We start from the raw sequence: 18,982 nt of genomic DNA on the forward strand, positions 1-18,982 counted from the left end.
GTGTAAAAATTAAATGGATATTACATTTTGAAGTAAATTCTACCTCATCATTAGATTTTTGTGCCAATAGCTTAATGGTGATTCTTCTGTTTTTTTCTTTTATATCAAAGTGTTCTTTCTCATTTAAAAAATGTGAAGGTTTTCTCTTGGGTACTTCTGAAATTTTATAACCTGTATTAAAGCGAATTTTAATAATTTATGTAATTTTCTCCTGCTTTGATAACTTCGAAACACTCTCCCTTTGAGTTTTGTTAGAGTTGGATGTGCATAGGATGGCTCACTAATATGCATGATTTAGCTTCAAGTACAAATGAGAAAGCCCAAATTCTTTTCTGTATCAACTCCTCTGAGGTTAAAGCAGGATTTTTCTTAAGGTAGCACCTACTCTATTTTTATTCAGCATGTTTCAAAATAGTGAATAATATAGAGTAGAAGTCAAGGGAATTAATAACTTATTCTTTCTACTGCTTCATAGTCACATTAAGAATCATACTGTACCTGGGATGTTATAAGTTAAATTTCCTTTTCAGTATTTGCAGTGTATCAGTTTCATATGTATCAGATAGTGATTATTGCCTGTCACCTTTTAATTTCCTTACATACATTGCCATTTACTTTCTGTGAAAATGCTACTCTACAGAGGAGGAAAACAGTAACTCATAATGAACTGATAACCTTTTTCTATAACACTCAGATCTAAAGGATATTAGAGTTGGAATTCAAATGCATGCTTCTTGATGCTGAAGTTTATAAGTTTTATAAGGGAAAAGTACTATTCCTAGAGTTGTAAAATTGATATTTTTAGAAATGGGGAGGCATGTCAGTAACACTGAACTTCTGCATTTTTTTAACATATTATTTAATTTTACACAGAGTAAGAATATGATCCTTCTGCCGTTTGTTTTAGTTTTTAACAATGTAGTAACTCCAATGTAGTTATAGATACAATTCTAAAACTGTAATGATTTGCCTGCTATCCTTCCTCTTTTCCCGCCTCCTTTCTCCCTCCCCCCAACCATACTTTCCTCCTCTCTTTCTTTTATTAGTTTGTTTAATAACATATTTCAATTTATACTACAGTTAAGGGATTAATGCTCCCCCTCAATAAAGAGTTCAACCAGTAAAAAGAATCTTTTTTAGCAGTAACATAGCCAAGTAGTATAAACAATAACAAAATGTAAACATGACTATTTCACTTATATACAATAATTTTTAAGGTAATTGAAGATATTGAATATATTGTAATATAACATTCTTAACTGATAAAACTATTTGCAGAGGTACTAATGCACACGGCCATTTCTCTTTTAGTTTTTGCTTTTTGCTTTTTTCCCCCTTTTTGAGTTTAGCTCCTGTGTATAAGGGCAAACATTATTATTTTTCTTTGGCTGGCTTATTTCACTCAATATGATATCCTCCAGGTTCAGCATTTTTGATGCAAATGATAAATTTTCATTTTTAAAAAAGCTGATTGACACTTTGTGTGTGTGTGTGTGTGTGTGTGCGCATGTGTGTGTGTGCGTGATGTTAATTTAATGATAGACATTTAGGTTGAATCCATGTTTTGGTTATTGTGAACAGTTGCTCGTATAAACATGCAATGTGCTCATGTTTTCTGGATATTTATCCACTGGTGGGATTGCTGGATCATGGAGCAAGTCTGTTTCTAGTTTTCAGAGAAATCTCTGCATTATTTTACACTGTAGCTGTACTAATTTACATTTCCACCAACAGTGTATAATATTTGCCCTATTTGTGCATTAGGTGCTGACTGCTCTGACAGGATTAAGTGACAGCTCATTGAGGTTTTAATTTGCATTTTCCTGAATAGCTAGTGATGTTAAAAATGTTTTCTATGTATTTATTTTTTCTTTTGAGAAGTATCTGTTGAGATCTTTTGTCTGTTTCATAACTGGGTTGTTTGTTTTTGTTGTTAATTTTTAAAAAGATTTATTTATTTTTATTGGAAAGTCGGATATACAGATAGGATGAGAGACAGAGGAATATCCATCCACTGGTTCACTCCCCAAGTGGCTACAATGGCCAGAGCTGAACCAATCCAAAACCAGGAGCATCTTCCAGGTCTTCCACATGGGTGTAGGGTCCCAAGGCTTTGGGCTGTCTTTGACTCGTTTCTGAGGCCACAGGCAGGGAGTTGGATGAGAAGCGGGGCTGCTGGGACACAAACCAGTGTCCATATGGGATTGTAGTGCAGTGCAATGGCTTTAATCACGAGGCTACCTCATCAGGCCCTGTTAAGTTTTTAAGTTGCTGATGTATTCTGGTATTAATTCTTTGTCAGATATGTAGTTCACAAATATTTTATCCCATTTGGTTTCTTGTGTATTCTCTCTGTTGAGTATTTCCATTGCTGTGCATAAGCTTCTAAGTTCAGTAAAGAATTTTTTTTCAAATGCTTTTCCTTTGTTTTTGGAAAGAAGCATAATTTATCACTTAACTGATCTTCTATATCTCCAATTTAGAAGTGTTCTAGATTGATATAATCTGATTAGTGTTTTTTATTTTGATAAAAGTTATTTAGAGATGAAATACAGATTTTTGTGAACCAGAATTCAAAGACTGTTTTTATAGAAACACAAATTTAGAAAAGATTTTATCTATTTTTATTTTCAGGCTGACCAGTTGATGTTTGCTTTGCATTTTGTTCGAGGAATGCATCCGGAACTTTTTCAAGAAAATGTAAGTTCAGTTAAAGGAAAAAGTTTTAGAGTTACTTATACACTTGGTAATGGATGGATTTAGAGTTAAGTTAAAATGTACTTTATGCTAGAAAGTGTATCAACCTAGGCTTTACTAGGTTTCCACCTTAGGGCAAAGACATGGGCTTTACAGCTTACTCTTATTGGAGTAATATAATTATTCATTTTATTGAAACTAGTATACCGGTGTTTGAGAAAATTAAGTAACTTTGCCAGGTGCCTGTATTTTTTTTTAACACAGCTTTAAGCCATAGGATTCAGAAGAGTCAGCATTCTAATTTTCCTGGCAAGGGAATTGATAAACAGAAAACCTGAGACAATGTACGTTAACCACTACATTGTGTATTACCTTCACCAATTTGCCCAGAGTTAGCAAGTACACCAAGAGGGTGAGGGTTTTTCAGAAGCTTACTAATCTTGTGGATTTATGCTAATTTTTATTTATAAGTGTCTTTAAAATTCTTGATCCTATTTCTTATCTGCCATTAACTGACTCTTGAAATGAGCTCCCTGGATTTAGAGTGAGTTAATCCACTCCTGATCTGCTTTTAATTTGCTTAAAGTTCACTTTCTGGTGATTCTTTTTTCCTCTTAAATTTTCATTATCAAAATGTGAGAGTTCTTTCTTATCCGTTATATAATCATTCCTCAAAAGCAATCATCCCTTTTTTATGGTTGTATAATACCAATAGAGATTTTATATGCGATTAGTAGAGAGAGGAAATATGTTTCTTTGGAAATTTTTTCATGTATTTTGCTCATTTGTGGTATAGTAGGTAGCAAAATACAATGGTAGTACCATTGCATAAGTTGGGGCCTGCCCAGAATGAAGACATACATTTTCTTATAGGACCAGTATTCATTAACACTTAATCAATATTGAATCAATGCCTAAAAAAGGGATTAATGATAATCTATAGGAAAAGATAACAAATATTTTTTTCTCATATAGGTACCTTATCACATGTCTGTTATGAATTGCATATGTAAGAACAAATTAGCAGAGTTGAGAAACATTATTTGAATTAGATATTTAAATATTTAGATGTTAAGATGAACAAATATAATGTTGTTATAAATTTTATTTTTGATAAAATTATAAATTTTATACTTGTATTCTGTGTGTTGATGCATGACCTTATTCTTGTGTTAATATACTACAAAGACTAGGAACATGTACATTTTTTCCCATGTCCTTAGGAAGTTAGATTTTAAGCTATCTTATAGGTAAATTAAAATAATTTTATTTATTGATTAGTTTTATGTTTTTCATGTTCTCATATTTTTATTCAATAGGAATGGGATACGTTTACAGGCGTAGTTGTTGGAGACATGTTGCGCAAAGCAGTAAGTTAAATACATCCACATCTTACCATTTTAGTCTTAGAGGAAGTAAAATTTCATCTACATGAAATAGAATTTGTTTCAGAGTAATTTTAAATTAATGTTGAGATTTAATCTGAGAAATATTTAATGGACTTTGTTGTCGCACTGCAAATGGATATAGGAATATCTTTTGGCCATGAAGATGAATATCCTTTTGAAAATAATTCTGAATGCTAAGACATTAATACAACTCTTTTCCATAGTATGTGTATTTTGTTTGAAGAAAAGTTTTATGATCTTGAAAATATAAAACTTTTTATTGTAACTAGGAATATGTAAAATTATTTTTAAGACTTTAATAACCCATTTTGAATTTATTATTTTTCTGTTAGCTTTTTTGTTTGAGCGTGTAATGTTCTTCATTTTGGCATATGCACATATAACATAAAACCTAAGTCATGTCTGACATGCATAATGTAACTTAGAATAATGCAACTTTTATCACAGTTTCTGAAGACTTTTGAGGATTTTTTCTATGTTTCACGAATGGTTAAGCACAATGAAATGAGTACAATCTTTGCCTATATGATTCTTTTTATCTTGCACAAAATTTTACTATGGTGAGTTGTAAAATAAAAATAATATATAGCATACACGTATTTCAGATATAATTGGTAGCTAGTCAGTAGCTATTTTTTAACTTAGTCATTTTACCAGGTATGCTAAGAAAAATAATTGCTTTTATTAAAGGACTCTCAACAAAGAATACGTGATCAGCTTCCATCGTGGATAGATCAGGAACGAAGCTGGGCAGTGGCAACACTAAAGGTGTGTCTTTCCTACTTGAGTGAAATGTTTTCTATATTTGAATTATTTCTGTTTAGACTTACTCAATTATGATGTTTCTGTGAGTTGAACATAAAACTGTTTTGGCTAAAAGGGCCTAAGAGTTACTGTGATTAGTGTTTTAATTGATTACATGTATTCAAATCTTTCATCTACGAAATGGTATGCCATTAATATGCTGATCTTCCAAATTCAGCACTTTTTTTCTTTCACTGTCTTGCACAGCCACGCCCCCACCTTGTCCCATCCTGTAGTCTCCTCCAGAGTGAGTTGAACTATGAGGATAGACTAGGGAGAAGAAAGAGCAGCTCTGAATCTTAATGCCCAGCAGGGCTTTAATTACTTCAATAAAGATGGTATTTTTTGTGAGCAATGAAAGATCTTCTTCTCCCCAAAACTTAACATGTTTATTTCCATTCTTCCCTTCCTTGCTTGTTTCTCTTTGCAACTATTACAGCATTGCAGCCCAAAGTAAAAAATAGTAAAAATGGCTAACATTTATTGATGGCTATGTTGAAGGCATTAGGCAGGTTATAAAAATGAATTATTCTGCAATTATTTCCAATAATGTTACTGAGTAGCAACTGTTATTATTATTGTCTTACTGAATAGATGAAAACACTTGGGCATGGAGTGATAAAGCCGCTTAGGAAATAGAGCCCAGATTCAAACCTGGGCTACTCATTCCACCTCCACCCCTTTCACCGTGCTCATTTCATAAATATCTATTGAATGAACTGAAATGAATGGATTCTGCTTTTTCTTCATTGTTTTATCCTTTCTTTCTTCATTATTAATTTCTTCAGTATTAATACCAGTCAGCATGTTTCCAGGAATAAAGATTGTTAGCTTAACTTCAGCCAGCGCTTGAGCTTTCCCCTGAGTCATCTGTGTACTTAACATTACAGAATTAGTTTTTAGCAGAAACAGGGAAATGTTCGTTTTATCAGAATTCCCTCATGCTCATTAACTGACAACCCTCAGTAGCTTGCTAGTTCTTTCGTTGCCACCATCCCGCAGTTTATTCTGATCACTTTGGGCTGTCTTAGAATTCTGCTAGATTGGTAAAGCGTTGTGGTACAACAGGTTGATCTGTCTCTTAGATTGCCAGCATGCCATGTTGGAGTGCTGGTTTGATTATTAGCTATTCTGCTTATGGTTTTGCTTCCTGGTAATGATTCTGGGAAGGCAGCAGAATATGGTCCAAGCTCTTAGACTCCTGCTGCTAATGTGGGAAAGCAAGAAGGAGTTCCTGTCCTCTGGCTGCTCTTGAGGAGTGAACCCGTGGATGGATAACCCTGCCCTTTCTCTGTCCTTCTCTGTTCCCCTCTCTCTTTTTCTCTGTACCTCCTTATTACTCTAACTTTCATTATGTTGGCCAGAAGCCCCCTTTAAGGCTAGGGGGCTCCTTTAACACGTTTGTTCATCATGGTGCCTTTTTTTTTTTTTTAATCTACTAAGCTGCATTCCAGTGTTTGGCTGCAAACTCCCACTTGGCCATGCTGTGTTTGCCGTTAACCCTACTGTTTGTAGAGATCTCTTTCCTCTGTTGTACTACCTAATAAAATCTTGCTTCTTTATCTAGATAGCTAAAGTGGTTTTTTTTTGCATCATTAGAATGACAAGCATGTACTTTAAAATATTTTAAAAACACTCTGCTATGCATGGACTTTAAACTGCAGAGAATATATTCAATAATTTCCTTGCCATTGTCTAACAGGTATGCAAAGAACTTTCTGTGCTGTATAGTGTATTTTAAATTTCTAGCAAAGCATGTGATGATTACGCAGTGTGTTAGTGTACATAAACTAGTGGTCGTGAGTTAAATACTAATAGTCCCAATTTCAACTCTTATCCTATCAGAGTTAGGCTATTTATTATTGAAATATAATTATTTAGTTATTAGCTGTCTAGTTTTAATTTTAGGTAGGTATAAAATTAAACCTGTGAGATATGATAGAATGGGTAAATATGGAAAATAAGCATTTAGATAAAATATCCTATTTACCCTATTTGTTTTTGTATTACATGAAGTAGTATAATGTAGATACAAACTTTTACATTTTTCATTGTTTTCAATGAAATTCTCTAGTCATAAAGATTTCTGAGCGTGTAGTTTAGTCTTTGAAAACATTAGGGAAGAGGTAACGATGCTTAAAGTATAGGAAATGTAAGATGATATTGTTTAACATAAATATTGACTGCTTAGTAGAAATTTGTGTTTTCAAAGAACATCCAGTAGTAAAAGAAGGTGTATGTTCACAAATCCTGACCTAAATTAATAAGAAACATACATTTTGTTACGGATTTTATATTTTTACGAAGAAACAGAACTAAATGAGAATTGAAACTGTGAGGATAATTTCATTAAATGATAACATGTTCAGTAATGGAGAAGAGAACTGTGTGTAGCAGCTTGCTCAGTTTTGAAAATACATTTCATACGTGGGGATTTATGGCCAAGAGGCAAGATGAGGGTTAGTAGTGAGGGTTAGTAGATGGAAAATGACCGAGAGGAGATGCCAAGGAAGAAGGAGGATGCTAACTAAACTGTTTCAGAGAGATTCTTGTTCAAGGCAGGCCGTGCTGATCAGACACCAAGGGTCAGGAATAAGGAGTTTGATCAGACGCTGGCATGGAGATTCTTGGTGAAGTGATTCAGCATCTCTTGTTAAAATGAATTCTACAGGAAGGAGATGGAGACCAAGGTTGAAGCTTTGTAGGAAAGAGAGCTGAGTGGAGCAGTGGAACGTGACTGCAAGTTTTGTCAAACATATTCTTTGTCAAATTTTACATGAAACGTGAAATGTTTTAAAAGATTAAGATGGATCTTAGTTGTGTCAGTCCAAAAGTTTGCACTTGATTTTAGTGACAGTGTTCTTTTTCTCCACAAGGTGGAGCTAGCTAGGCACAACTGTCTATATACAGAAGGTGTGAGAATATTGATTTAGTACTACTTTGGAAATGTTTTGAGGTTTTTCTGTAATAAGTAGCATGTACTGCTCATAATTTACACGTGTGTATATGTATGTTTTTTAGATTGCTCTACCCAGTCTTTATCAGACCCTCTGCCTTGAAGATGTGGCTCTGTGGCGTGCTTATTATCATAACTCCATGTGTGAGCAGGAGTTTCCAGCAATTCTTGCAAAGAAAGTCTCCTTGTTTCAGCAGGTGAATTTTGGTGTTTTCTAAATTTAAAGGATTATTTTTTTTCTGGTGACATCTGGAAACCATTTAAATGTACTTTGTCTTTAGACTGTTACATAACTTAATGGTTTTGCTACCTTTATCCAGACAATTGAATAACTGACAAAAATTTCTGGTTTTGTTGTCTGTTTCTCACTTCTATCTTTTTCCTCCGCATCAAAAAAGGATCTTGAAATAGGAAAATGTTTTCAGGAAAGAAACTAAGATATAAATTCTAGGTTTTTTACCCATTTCTTCAAATTGTATATATAAAGACCTACCCAAGAAGAACAGGGAATATTTTTCCATTCTATTTCATAAAAAAATTAAAAACCTACTGGTTTGTTCAGCTAAATTTATTGGCTAGTCAGGAAGCTTAGAATGGGTCACTTGCCAGTAGTTAATAGGAACTGGTAATTTATTTAACTCTTTTATGGAGTTCACCCCTTTTGTATGTCCACACACAGTAAATTTGCTTTACCAAGTTTTCTTAAAAAATACACACACACAACAAAAACAACTAAGAAAATTGTTAATATCTAGCAATCCCTTAAACATGCATAATGCCCAATAGAAATGTTGCTTTGAAAATTTGGGCTCTATTTCTGGGCCCAGAAAAGCATTACCAATATGGAAATACAAAAAGTTAATGATATGTGGAATTGACTTTAAGTTTGTATCTGATACAAAATTTTTAAATCATGCATACCTTTTTTATAAAACATGTAGTACATAGACTTCTTAAAGAGCTCTTTATACTATTATTTTTACCTTTATTTAGTCCTTCAATAGATCTTGAGGACATGATTAACTCTGTTTGCTTTCAATAACAAGCTTTGGGAAATAAACAGATTACAATAATATTTTCAACACTGAAGAAGTAATCTGATATATATTTATATATTTATATATTGTGATAATTTAAGTATAGTTAATACTATGGAAGAATAATAAGTATTCATATATAAAATTTGTTTATCATATTTACTAAAAGTTGTCAATGGAACTTTATTATTTAGAAATATGTTGTGTTTTATTTTCAGGTTCTTGTAGTACAGGCACTAAGACCAGACAGATTGCAAAGTGCTATGGCTCTATTTGCCTGTAAAACTCTGGGTAAGTGTAATACATTTTAACAATTAGACCACTGGCTTGAATTATTTGTTTTCAATTTAATTTTTGCAGGTCTTACTTTGCAAAGTTTTAAATCCTTTTTATTATTACTATGTATAATCTTACTTGGTATAGAAAAATAATTCTCTTAGTTGGTTGTTTATAGTCAAATGTAATTTTGTACTGGACCAAGCTTTGTGGTAGTGGGTTAAATGGCCATATGTGGTGCCAGCATGACTTATGTGCAGTGATTCCCGACTGGCTGCTCCACTTTGAAACCATCTCACAGCTTACATATCTAGGAAGCAGTGGAAGACGGCTCAGATGCTTGGTGTTGTGTACCCAGAGGGGGTGGGAGACACAGGAGGGGTTTCATGCTCATGGCTTTCGCTTGATCCACTCCTAACCAACCGTCTGGGAAGTGTGTAAGTTTTCAAAATTACTTTCTTATAAAAATGTTCTAGATATCCAAAGTAATACTTGTAGCCACAACTAATTCGAAATTTAGACAATTTAAGTACAATATTTTCATAGGTTTCACAGTTTTAGAAACAAAACTTTCAGTTATTTTTGCCATGTCTAAAATAAAAAGAGAAAATCTGTCATTTTGATCACAAACGTCACAATAACAGTTTTTGTTTATTTGTTTATGTTTGAAAGGCAGATTTTACAGAGAGAGAGGAGAGACAGGGGAGAGGTCTTCCATCTACTGGTAAAATTCCCGAAATGATTGCAATAACTGGAGCTGAGCCAGTCTGAAGCTGGGAGCCAGGAGCTCCTTCCAGGTCTCCCATGTGGGTGTAAGGTCCCAAGAGCTTGGGCCATTTTCCTCTGTTTTTTCAGGACTTAAGCAAAGAGCTGCATTGAAAGTGGAGCAGCTGGGACATGAACAGGCACCCATATGGGATGCTGGTGTCAAAATATGGAGGGTTAGCCTGTTGTCTCAACATGCCAATTTCATAATAATAGTTTCCTTAAGCCTTTCATAACATTTTTTGCATAATTTCAGACAGTATTGCTCAAATAGTTAAAATTTGTCATCTATTTGGAAATAATTTCATTTTTACAAAACAGTTTAGAATCTCATGTCAAGGAAAAGCCATGAAAATGATTTTACATGAAGCAGATTCATCCAAGAATAATGAATCTTTAGTAATTCTGCCTTCAGAAGAAGACTTATATTTACTAAATATTGAAATAGTAAATTTGAGGGATATTTATGGCAGATTTAACTTCTTCCATCTGCACAAAGTTGTGCTACATACACAACTTTCCACATGCTAACCTACCACCTAAGTTTCTTACACCTCACATGACTGGGTGCCGAGAAAGAGCAGAGACGCATTGTCTCAGGATTCTGGAGGTAAGCAATCTGAAATAAAGGCTGTGGCAAGGCCTGCTTCACCTCTTTCTAGATTCTGATGGTTTTCTGGCATTTTTTTTTTTACTCCTTCCTTGGCTTGCAACTGTATGACTAGAATTTCTGTCATAATCAGTTAATAATGTTCTCTCTGTGCCTTCTTTATATGGCTGGCTTCTTTTAAGAGAAGTTTTTTTAAAAATAATAAAATCATTTTATTTTTGATGATGTTTACATAATTGGGAGGGATGCATGCCCATGTGGACCACTGATCAGGGTGGGGATGGTGGAAGATTGGGGGAAAGTGGATGAAACAGTTGCCTCCAATCTCTTTTATTGTTCTTGTATCTGGAAAGGGGGTGGAGTGGGCTGCTCCCAGCATCCCAAGCTCATCAGTACCTGTGGATAGGGGACAGCCGCCTGCTGACATCCCAGGAGACTGCCACCTGATATTATTCCGAGGTCCCCAATGTGAAGCATGTCCTGAGGATACTGCTTAAGTGGTTTCGATATATCTTAAATGCTGTTGATTTTGTTGCTCCAACGTTGAGGAAAACCTTCTAAGGTCCATTTACTGATATAGTCCACCGTAGAGTCTCTATTTGCCCAGATACTCACTGTCAAATCTTGATTGCGAGACTGGGAGAGCTGTCTAATTTGTTCTGCGCTTGTAGGTACTAGGTATCCTCTGCAATCCTCAATGAAGAGGTTGTCAGGTCCGCCATGGGCATCTGGGAATGCCATCCACTGCACAGGCTCAGCAACCAAGGAGACACAGTTGTGCATGTGCACTCCACAGTCAGACTACAGATCCTGTAATTTCCCTGTGGTAGTTTTGAGTCCAGTGATCTTGTTGAAGTGGGTCCCCAAAGAAACCTTGCCCTAGGTGACTCCACTCCTGACTCCTGTGTGTGCCAGGGGATGTGGGGTCTGGCTCAGTTCATGACTTGCTTTAGTCTGTGTACAAACTGGTAGTTGTAGTCACATGGTCAGTTCTAACCCCAGCCCCATTTCATATGCAAACCAACAGATGCTGCAGCCAAGCCAAATCCTGTCCAGCACATATTCAACCCTCACACACACCAGTGGGAACTACAGCCTAGTGGAGCAACTTCCCATCACACCTACCAGGCCTGTTCCTAGCCTGGTTCTGTGCAGCAGATTGGCCCAGTCAGTCCCATATCTCATTCAGCTCTCATACACATCAATGGGTTTTGGAGCCTAACTCAGGCCAGCTGACCCCACTGTTCAGCCCACATTCGTGGCAGCGGGTTCTCCTTACTGTCCAGGCAGGTTCATGCCCAGCCCTGGTTCTCATGCTCCTGGCAGGAGCTACAGCCCCTCGTAGAGATGCCCACGGTTTTCCTACTAGGCCCACTCCCAGCCCCAGATCTTGCATTTTCCAGGTGGTTCTGCATTTTAGCTTTACAAGACTTGCTTTCGTTCCCAGCACTTGCCATCTGATGCTGCAGCAAACCCAGACCAGCCTACATTTATTCCGGCTCATACATACTCATTTGTAGCAGGTAGTACATGACCTGGCACCATAGGTTGTGGCTTTACTCTCTGCCATGCCACAATGCTGGTCCATTGGTTACATTTTAAAATAAGCAAAATGTTTCTATAGCTATTCTTTTATTGTTTTTTGTTTATCTTTCAGGTAATACGTAATCTTTCAAGTAAAGTTTAGATGCCATTCTGTAACCTTATATGCTCAGTTTTTCATATAACTATTTCTGTCCCAACCTATGCGAGAATATCCATGTGCATAAATATAGACATCTTGAGTTACTATATAGACTTACCACATGGTTGGTTGTAAAGGGTATAAGGAAATTGGATTAGACATATTCTCTGATTTACTTGGACAGGATAAGTGCTTTTTTATTCATCTGCATCAAAATGTTTATCAAATGATTTTTTGTTCATGTATAGAACATTTATTCACCAAATGTTTGCAGATAGCAAATAGTGAAATCAAAGTGACATAAATGAGAAAAAAGTGAATTATTACTGACTGTTTAATTATTACTGACTGTTTAATTATTACTGACTGTGTAAAGACCGAGGCTGTATTGATACATGGGCTAAGTTGTTTCAGGGATGGGCTAATATCAAGAACCTTTCTCTCTGTGTTAATCTTTACGTTTCTTCATTTATTTCTTTTCCACCACGGTTTTCTGTTTCTCCTCTTTCCATTGTGTCTGCATTTCTTTCAGCACCCTCCCAATACCCAAGTTGTTACTGTGCATTGTGCTTAATTTCAAAGGTTCACAACTTTTTAGGAGATAAGTCTACTAATTTGCAGAGGGTTTTTTTTTTAATTTTTGAATAAATTATTAAAAGAGTTTCCATTTTCTTGTTCACATCCCAAGTTCCTGCAACACCTTAAGCTTGGCTGGGCTTAAGCCAGATTTCTAGAACTCTGCTGTGGTCTGCTGGATCCAAGTACTTTGGTCATCACTTACTGCCTCCAGGGAGCATTAGATGGAGGCTGGATTGGAAGTTAAGGTGCTGAGTCTTTAACTGTAACTCGACATTGGATGGTGTTTCCCAGGCAGTGAGGGCGTAGATGTGTTACCAGAAGTGAGGGAGGATAGGTTTGCTTTGTTTTGCTCTTTTTAGCCAGGCAATTCTGTTATTTCTAATCCTCCACAACTCTTATTCATTCATTTAAAAATATTTATTTATTTATTTTAAAGATTTTTTTTTAATTGAAAAGTAGATTTGCGGAAAAAAGGAGAGACAGATCTTTCATCTCCTGTTTCACTCCCCAGTGGCTGCAATGGCTGGAGTTGAGCCAATCCGAAATCAGGAGCCAGGAGCTTTTTCTGGGTCATCCACATGAGTGCATGTGCCCAAGGCTTTGAGACGACCTCTGCTGCTTTCTCAGGCCACTTGCAGGGAGCTGGAATGGAAGTGGAGTAGCTGGGACACGAAATGGCACAAATAATGGGGTCCCAGTGCATGCAAGGTTTTAGCTTTAGCCACTCCACTGGGCTATCATGCCAACCCTATTTATTTTTAGTAGGAAGGCAGATTTACAGAGAGAAGGTGAGGCATAGATGGAAATATCTTCCATGTGCTGGTTCACTCCATAAATAGCTGCATCAGCTGAAGCTGATCCAATCTGAAGCCAGGAATGGGGAGCTTCTTCTGGGTCTCCCATGTGAGTTCAGAGTCCCAAGGACTTGGACCATCCTCTGCTCCTTTTCCAGGCCATAAGCAGGGAGCTGCAAGGGAAATGTGGCAGCTGAAACATAAACTGGCACACTTAAAGGATGCTGGCACTTGAAAGTTGAGGGTTAGTCTGTTCAGGCACAGTGCCACTCCCTAATTCTTATGCAGTCTTATCTCCCATCAAATGCATCTTGCTTCCTTAACTCAATTTTTCTTGTGAAATTTTTGTCTAAGAGGGAAGATGATCATATGGACATGTGTTCTTTTTTTTTTTTTTTCCCCTGACAACTATTTACTAACTTGTAACAACCCCCATTCTGAAGATCAGAAATCTGGTGTGCTCATCAGGTTTCTCTGCTCCCAGCCTCACAAGATAAAATCTGTGTTAATCAGTAGAGTTTTTATTGGGAGGTTCTAGGAAAGTCCACTTTCAAACTCATCTCAGTTTAGCTTCTTGTAGTTGTAGGATTCAGATTCTCATTTTGTCATTTAGTGTTAGTCTCTGCTTTTAGAGGCCACTCACATTCTGTGGCAGACAGCCCCATCTCTGTCATTCTAGCCAGCGCTAACTTGAAACATTAATTCCTTTTCAAGCTTCTCCTCTTTCTGACCCACACCTCCCTTTGTTCTGCTGCATTTGCTTGACAGAAGAAATCTTCCCACCTGTGTAAGGGCTCAAGTCATTAGATTGTCTCAGGTGAATAATACCAGACAATTTTGCTTAAAGATCCTTAACCTCAGGTTCACCTGCAAAATCCTACACAGCACTGTTTAGGTTTCTGATTAAGTAACGAGGCTTCAGGATTTTGAAAAAGCTGTTGTTACGCTTCTGCCTACCACAAAATGCTTGATTTTGGGGGGCTTATTTTTAGAGTTGAGTATTCTCCCATTTCTGGAGACTCTGAAGCCACTTGAGAAAGTTCATGGAAAATTGTATTAAGAGATAACATTAACTTTGGCACATCAAATTTTGAAGTTTTTGTATATAGACAATTTCTTTGGAACCCTCATAGTTTCCCATTGAATTCTGTACATCTGATGCTTACTGGTCTTAGGTGAGCATGAGCTATGAAATGAGAAAAAATGAATTTATTACCTTTGCCAATTATAATAATTTGGTATTATTTTTCTGTTTTGTTTACTCTGCTACCTGGAAAGTGCAGGAATGATAATTGCAGTGCTGGCTATGTATTTCTTCAGCTTTTACATGTTATGATCAATGCCACTACCTATTAGCATTGTAATGGTTTGATACCAAGCATTTAAAAGTATGCCTGACATTTTAAGCAGTGAACGTATGTTAGTTACTAGTCATGAGTATGCAAATTATTTTAATTAATTTTACAGGTTTGTTAGTATAGAATTTCTTCCCTCCCTCTCCCCTTGTGAATGACTTTTGGGTAAAAAAGATGAGATTAAAATCCATCCATAGCTCATCCATTATGTATCAAGTGATTTGTTTTTATACATTCCTATATAATATATGTTGGTTAGCATTCTTAACTTCTTCATTGTATGTTTTAGGACTTAAAGAATTGTCCCCACCTCCTCTAAATCTCAAACGTTTGTACAAAGAGACACTAGAAATTGAACCGATCTTAATAATTATTTCCCCGGGTGCTGATCCTTCTCAGGAACTTCAAGAACTTGCTAATGCTGAAAGGAGTGGAGAGTGTTATCACCAGGTTAGTATATATGTTGCCCTGCTGCTTTTGCTCCAGATGGTGCTATTTCTGTCACACTGGATCCTGTTAATGAAATGAACTTTCATCAGTGTAACAGACCAAATAATGTCCCATAAAGTGTCCATACACTAAATCCTTAAAAAAAAAATAGTGAATATGTTTGTTTTCAGTGCAGCAAGAACTTTGTAGAGGTTAAGGATCTTTAAATCACAACGGTATGCTAGGTTATCCAGGTGGACCCAATATTATTGCAACAGTTCTTAACAGGGGAAGGCAGTTAAGTCAGAGTAGAGTGAAAGTAGGGGATAAAATGGCGGAGGCACAGGTCAGACAACCAAGAGGATACTTCTGCTGCTGGCTTTGAAGATGGAGGAATGTGTCACAAGAAAAGTTTGGTAAGTGGGTTCCCCTCCCTGGAAAAGGTGAGGGAAAGAGTGTTTTTGGAATCCTTAGAAAGAACCTTTATTTTCAAACCTGGAAACTTGAAATTTAAATGAGTTGTACTTCTGGCCTACAGAAAAATGAGTATTTCAGTTGTTAGTAAATTCGTGGCGACTGAGAACAGCAATAAGAAAACAACACATCTACGTGGATTTTGAGAGTAATATATTCAATGTAATGCTTTGTCCTCCCCAACCAGGAGCTTCTAAAAACTGCCTCCAGTGTTTGTCAGTTCAGTTTGTGCATTTGAAAATTACATTGATTTAGTCTTAATTGTGACAAGTAAATGAACAAACTGTTTTCATTGGAAAATTTAAAAAATAAATAAACCAACTACTTTGTAACATCCTAGACAGAAAAAAATTTCAAAAACAACAGTGTAAATAGAAAATAACAAACCGCCTCCCCCCACCAAAAAGAAACGCAGAATTTTTAGGCTTTGTTGTGCAGGTTTTTCAAAGGCTAGTTTCAGGGAGTTTCAGTTAAATAGTTATGTGCAGTAAGTTAGTATAGTCTATCAGGTTGGTAATCCGGTATCAGCCGTGTAAATTAGCAGTGACTTTGCTGGCAAGGTTAACTAGTTATATAATCTTTTAGTTAATGTTCTTGGAGAAGATTATTTGGCTCTTATTCAAAAGTTAATATTAATGCTACTTACAAGTGATTATTACTGAATTTTGTGTTACAATATATTATATCTGCTTTTTCTATCTTGATATTTCTGTAGGTTGCCATGGGTCAAGGCCAAGCTGACTTGGCAATTCAAATGCTGAAAGAGTGTGCTAGAAATGGAGACTGGCTCTGTTTGAAAAACTTACATCTTGTGACATCTTGGCTGCCAGTTTTGGAAAAGGTAAACTGAGATAAACATGGTAAAAGTAATATCTGATAGACTTAATTTGATAATCTCCACTAAGTTCGTCATTATTAAAATATCATTTACAAAATTTTAAGATTTTATTTAACAAATTTTAAATTTGCTTCTTAAAATATACACTTGCAGAAAAAGTTGGATTTTTAAAAAAAGATTTATTTTATTTTTATTGGAAAGACGGAAATACAGAGAGGAGAGACAGAGAGGAAGATCTTCCGTCTGATGATTCACTCCCCAAGTGAGCGCAACGGCCGATGCTATGCTGATCCGAAGCCAGGAGCCTCTTCCAGGTCTCCCACACGGGTGCAGGGTGCAGGGTCCCAAAGCTTTGGGCCGTCCTCAAATGCTTTCCCAGGCCACAGGCAGGGAGCTGGATGGGAAATAGGACTGCCGGGATTAGAACTGGCACCTATATGGGATCCCGGGCGTGCAAGGTGAGGACCTTAACCACTGCACTACGGCACTGGGCCGAAGATGGATCTTTTAATAGAAAGTCTATAAAAATCTATTTTTTAAGGGTATGCAAGGGATTTCACAATGCTAATTAGGATTAACAGGGAAGTTGGGAGAATTTTTTTCTGAAGAAAAATGGGAACTCTAAAGGATTGCAACAGACCAGTTTAAGGAAACCAAAATGTATACTGAAGCAATCATTTCATTTAACTTAGATGATTCTGCAAGGAAAGTAATTTTAAGGCAACACATTGCTGGATAGGCTTACATGCAAGTATGCATTTAAATCTGATACTGATTTTAGAAAGATGAATATGATGGTGGATGGAAATGTGGAGTGTAAAGAGGAAAAGGCTAAGTGTGGTTTTGCTAAGAAAAGGCAGTAAAGGATATCACAGATTCAGCAGCATAAATAATATGGTTTTGGAGAGGAACGGTGAAAACGTGTGTATTATAGCACTTGAGAGAATCAAGTATGTCAGTGTGATAAAGGGAATTAGATGGCTAGGAAGTGACAGCCTGTGGGAAATCATGTGGAAGAATTCGTTTTTGTCCTTGGCCTTAAAGAGGCAAAGATGGTGCTTAGCAAGGGAATGCACTTAATTTGGTAGAAAGTATAATCAAAGAGAATTCTTTGAGGAAAGCTCTGATCTAATTGTTTTTGAACAGTTTTGCCATCTTAGTAAATGGCAGCTATAGCATCTTGCACACAAAATAATCAGTAATGATTACCTATTAATGCCAGTTGATAAGGTAATGAGTTGATGGTTTGTGATGATGCATTTTCAAAATGAGATATGTGAATATTCATGTAATTCTGTATTATAAATTTTAATATGTAAATATGTAAAGATCATGTGTGCTTGATCAAATGTTTTAATGAAAAAAAGTCCAGTGCGCACTTGAGTTTTATTTCCTATTCCAAGCAGATGAGTCAGTTATCGAACTATATAAAATATAATAACATTTTATACATTAGAAGAAGTTTTTTAAAGTTTTAGTATTTATTTAACAGTGACAGAAAGAGGAGGCAACAGTCATCTTCCATCTTCTCATTTAATCCTCAACTGGCCTCAGTTGTTTGAATATAAGCTTACATCACAGATGTATTTCTTTTACATTTCCTTTATTTTATGTTAACCTAGTAGAAAACTTTAGGTAAACTTTACTAAAACTATGAAGTATGAATACATTTTATCATTTACCTTTACATATTTAACTGAAAATCAGAGTTACAAATGGAGGAAGAAATAGTGATATTCCATGCTCTGGTTTATTTCCCAAATAACCACAACCACCAGGGCTGAGGTAGGCATCTTCCAGGGCAAGGCAGGTGCACTGGATGCCCGGGCACCTGGGCATCCAGAGCTTCATCTGGGTGGCAAGCACACAGGTACTGCGGATATCTTCTAACACTCTTCCAGGGAGCTGGATCAGAAGTAGAGCAGGTAGTACACGGGCTGGCACTGTCGGTTGTGGCTTCACTCCCTTAATGCCATGCCAAAACGCTGGTCCTTTGTTTATCTTTTAAAATAAGCAAAATGTTTCTGTGCCCATTCTTTTATTATTTATTGGTCATCTTAAATTTGGTCTTTCACATAATACTAAAAATTAATGTTAGTATCAGGCACAGATTATATTAAAATAACTTTTAGATGTCATTTCTGGAGCCATCATTCTTCGTTATTCAATCTACAGACACTTGCTGATTATAGAAAAAGCTAAGAATTCTGTTAGGTACTGATTACAGAAAGAATTTGTTCTTGTCTTTCTTGAACATAATTTAATACATTCACAA

At 36.1% G+C, this 18,982-nt stretch overlaps 1 protein-coding gene across 2 annotated transcripts in view; it reads left to right on the forward strand.

Moving 5' to 3' along the window:
• Nucleotides 1-18,982, forward strand: part of DYNC2H1 (dynein cytoplasmic 2 heavy chain 1) — a 251,035-nt gene that overhangs the window by 154,494 nt on the left and 77,559 nt on the right. For both annotated transcript variants that reach the window (XM_040976872.1, XM_040976873.1), the window contains 7 exons: nucleotides 2,635-2,700; nucleotides 4,017-4,067; nucleotides 4,797-4,874; nucleotides 7,932-8,063; nucleotides 9,122-9,194; nucleotides 15,256-15,416; nucleotides 16,585-16,710. In XM_040976872.1, coding sequence (XP_040832806.1) covers nucleotides 2,635-2,700; nucleotides 4,017-4,067; nucleotides 4,797-4,874; nucleotides 7,932-8,063; nucleotides 9,122-9,194; nucleotides 15,256-15,416; nucleotides 16,585-16,710 — 687 coding nt within the window. The remainder of the gene's footprint in view (nucleotides 1-2,634; nucleotides 2,701-4,016; nucleotides 4,068-4,796; nucleotides 4,875-7,931; nucleotides 8,064-9,121; nucleotides 9,195-15,255; nucleotides 15,417-16,584; nucleotides 16,711-18,982) is intronic.

Source organism: Ochotona curzoniae, unplaced genomic scaffold (genome assembly GCF_017591425.1).
Source record: "Ochotona curzoniae isolate NIBS_2020 unplaced genomic scaffold, NIBS_Ocur_1.0 contig_2723, whole genome shotgun sequence".
NCBI lineage: Eukaryota > Metazoa > Chordata > Mammalia > Lagomorpha > Ochotonidae > Ochotona > Ochotona curzoniae.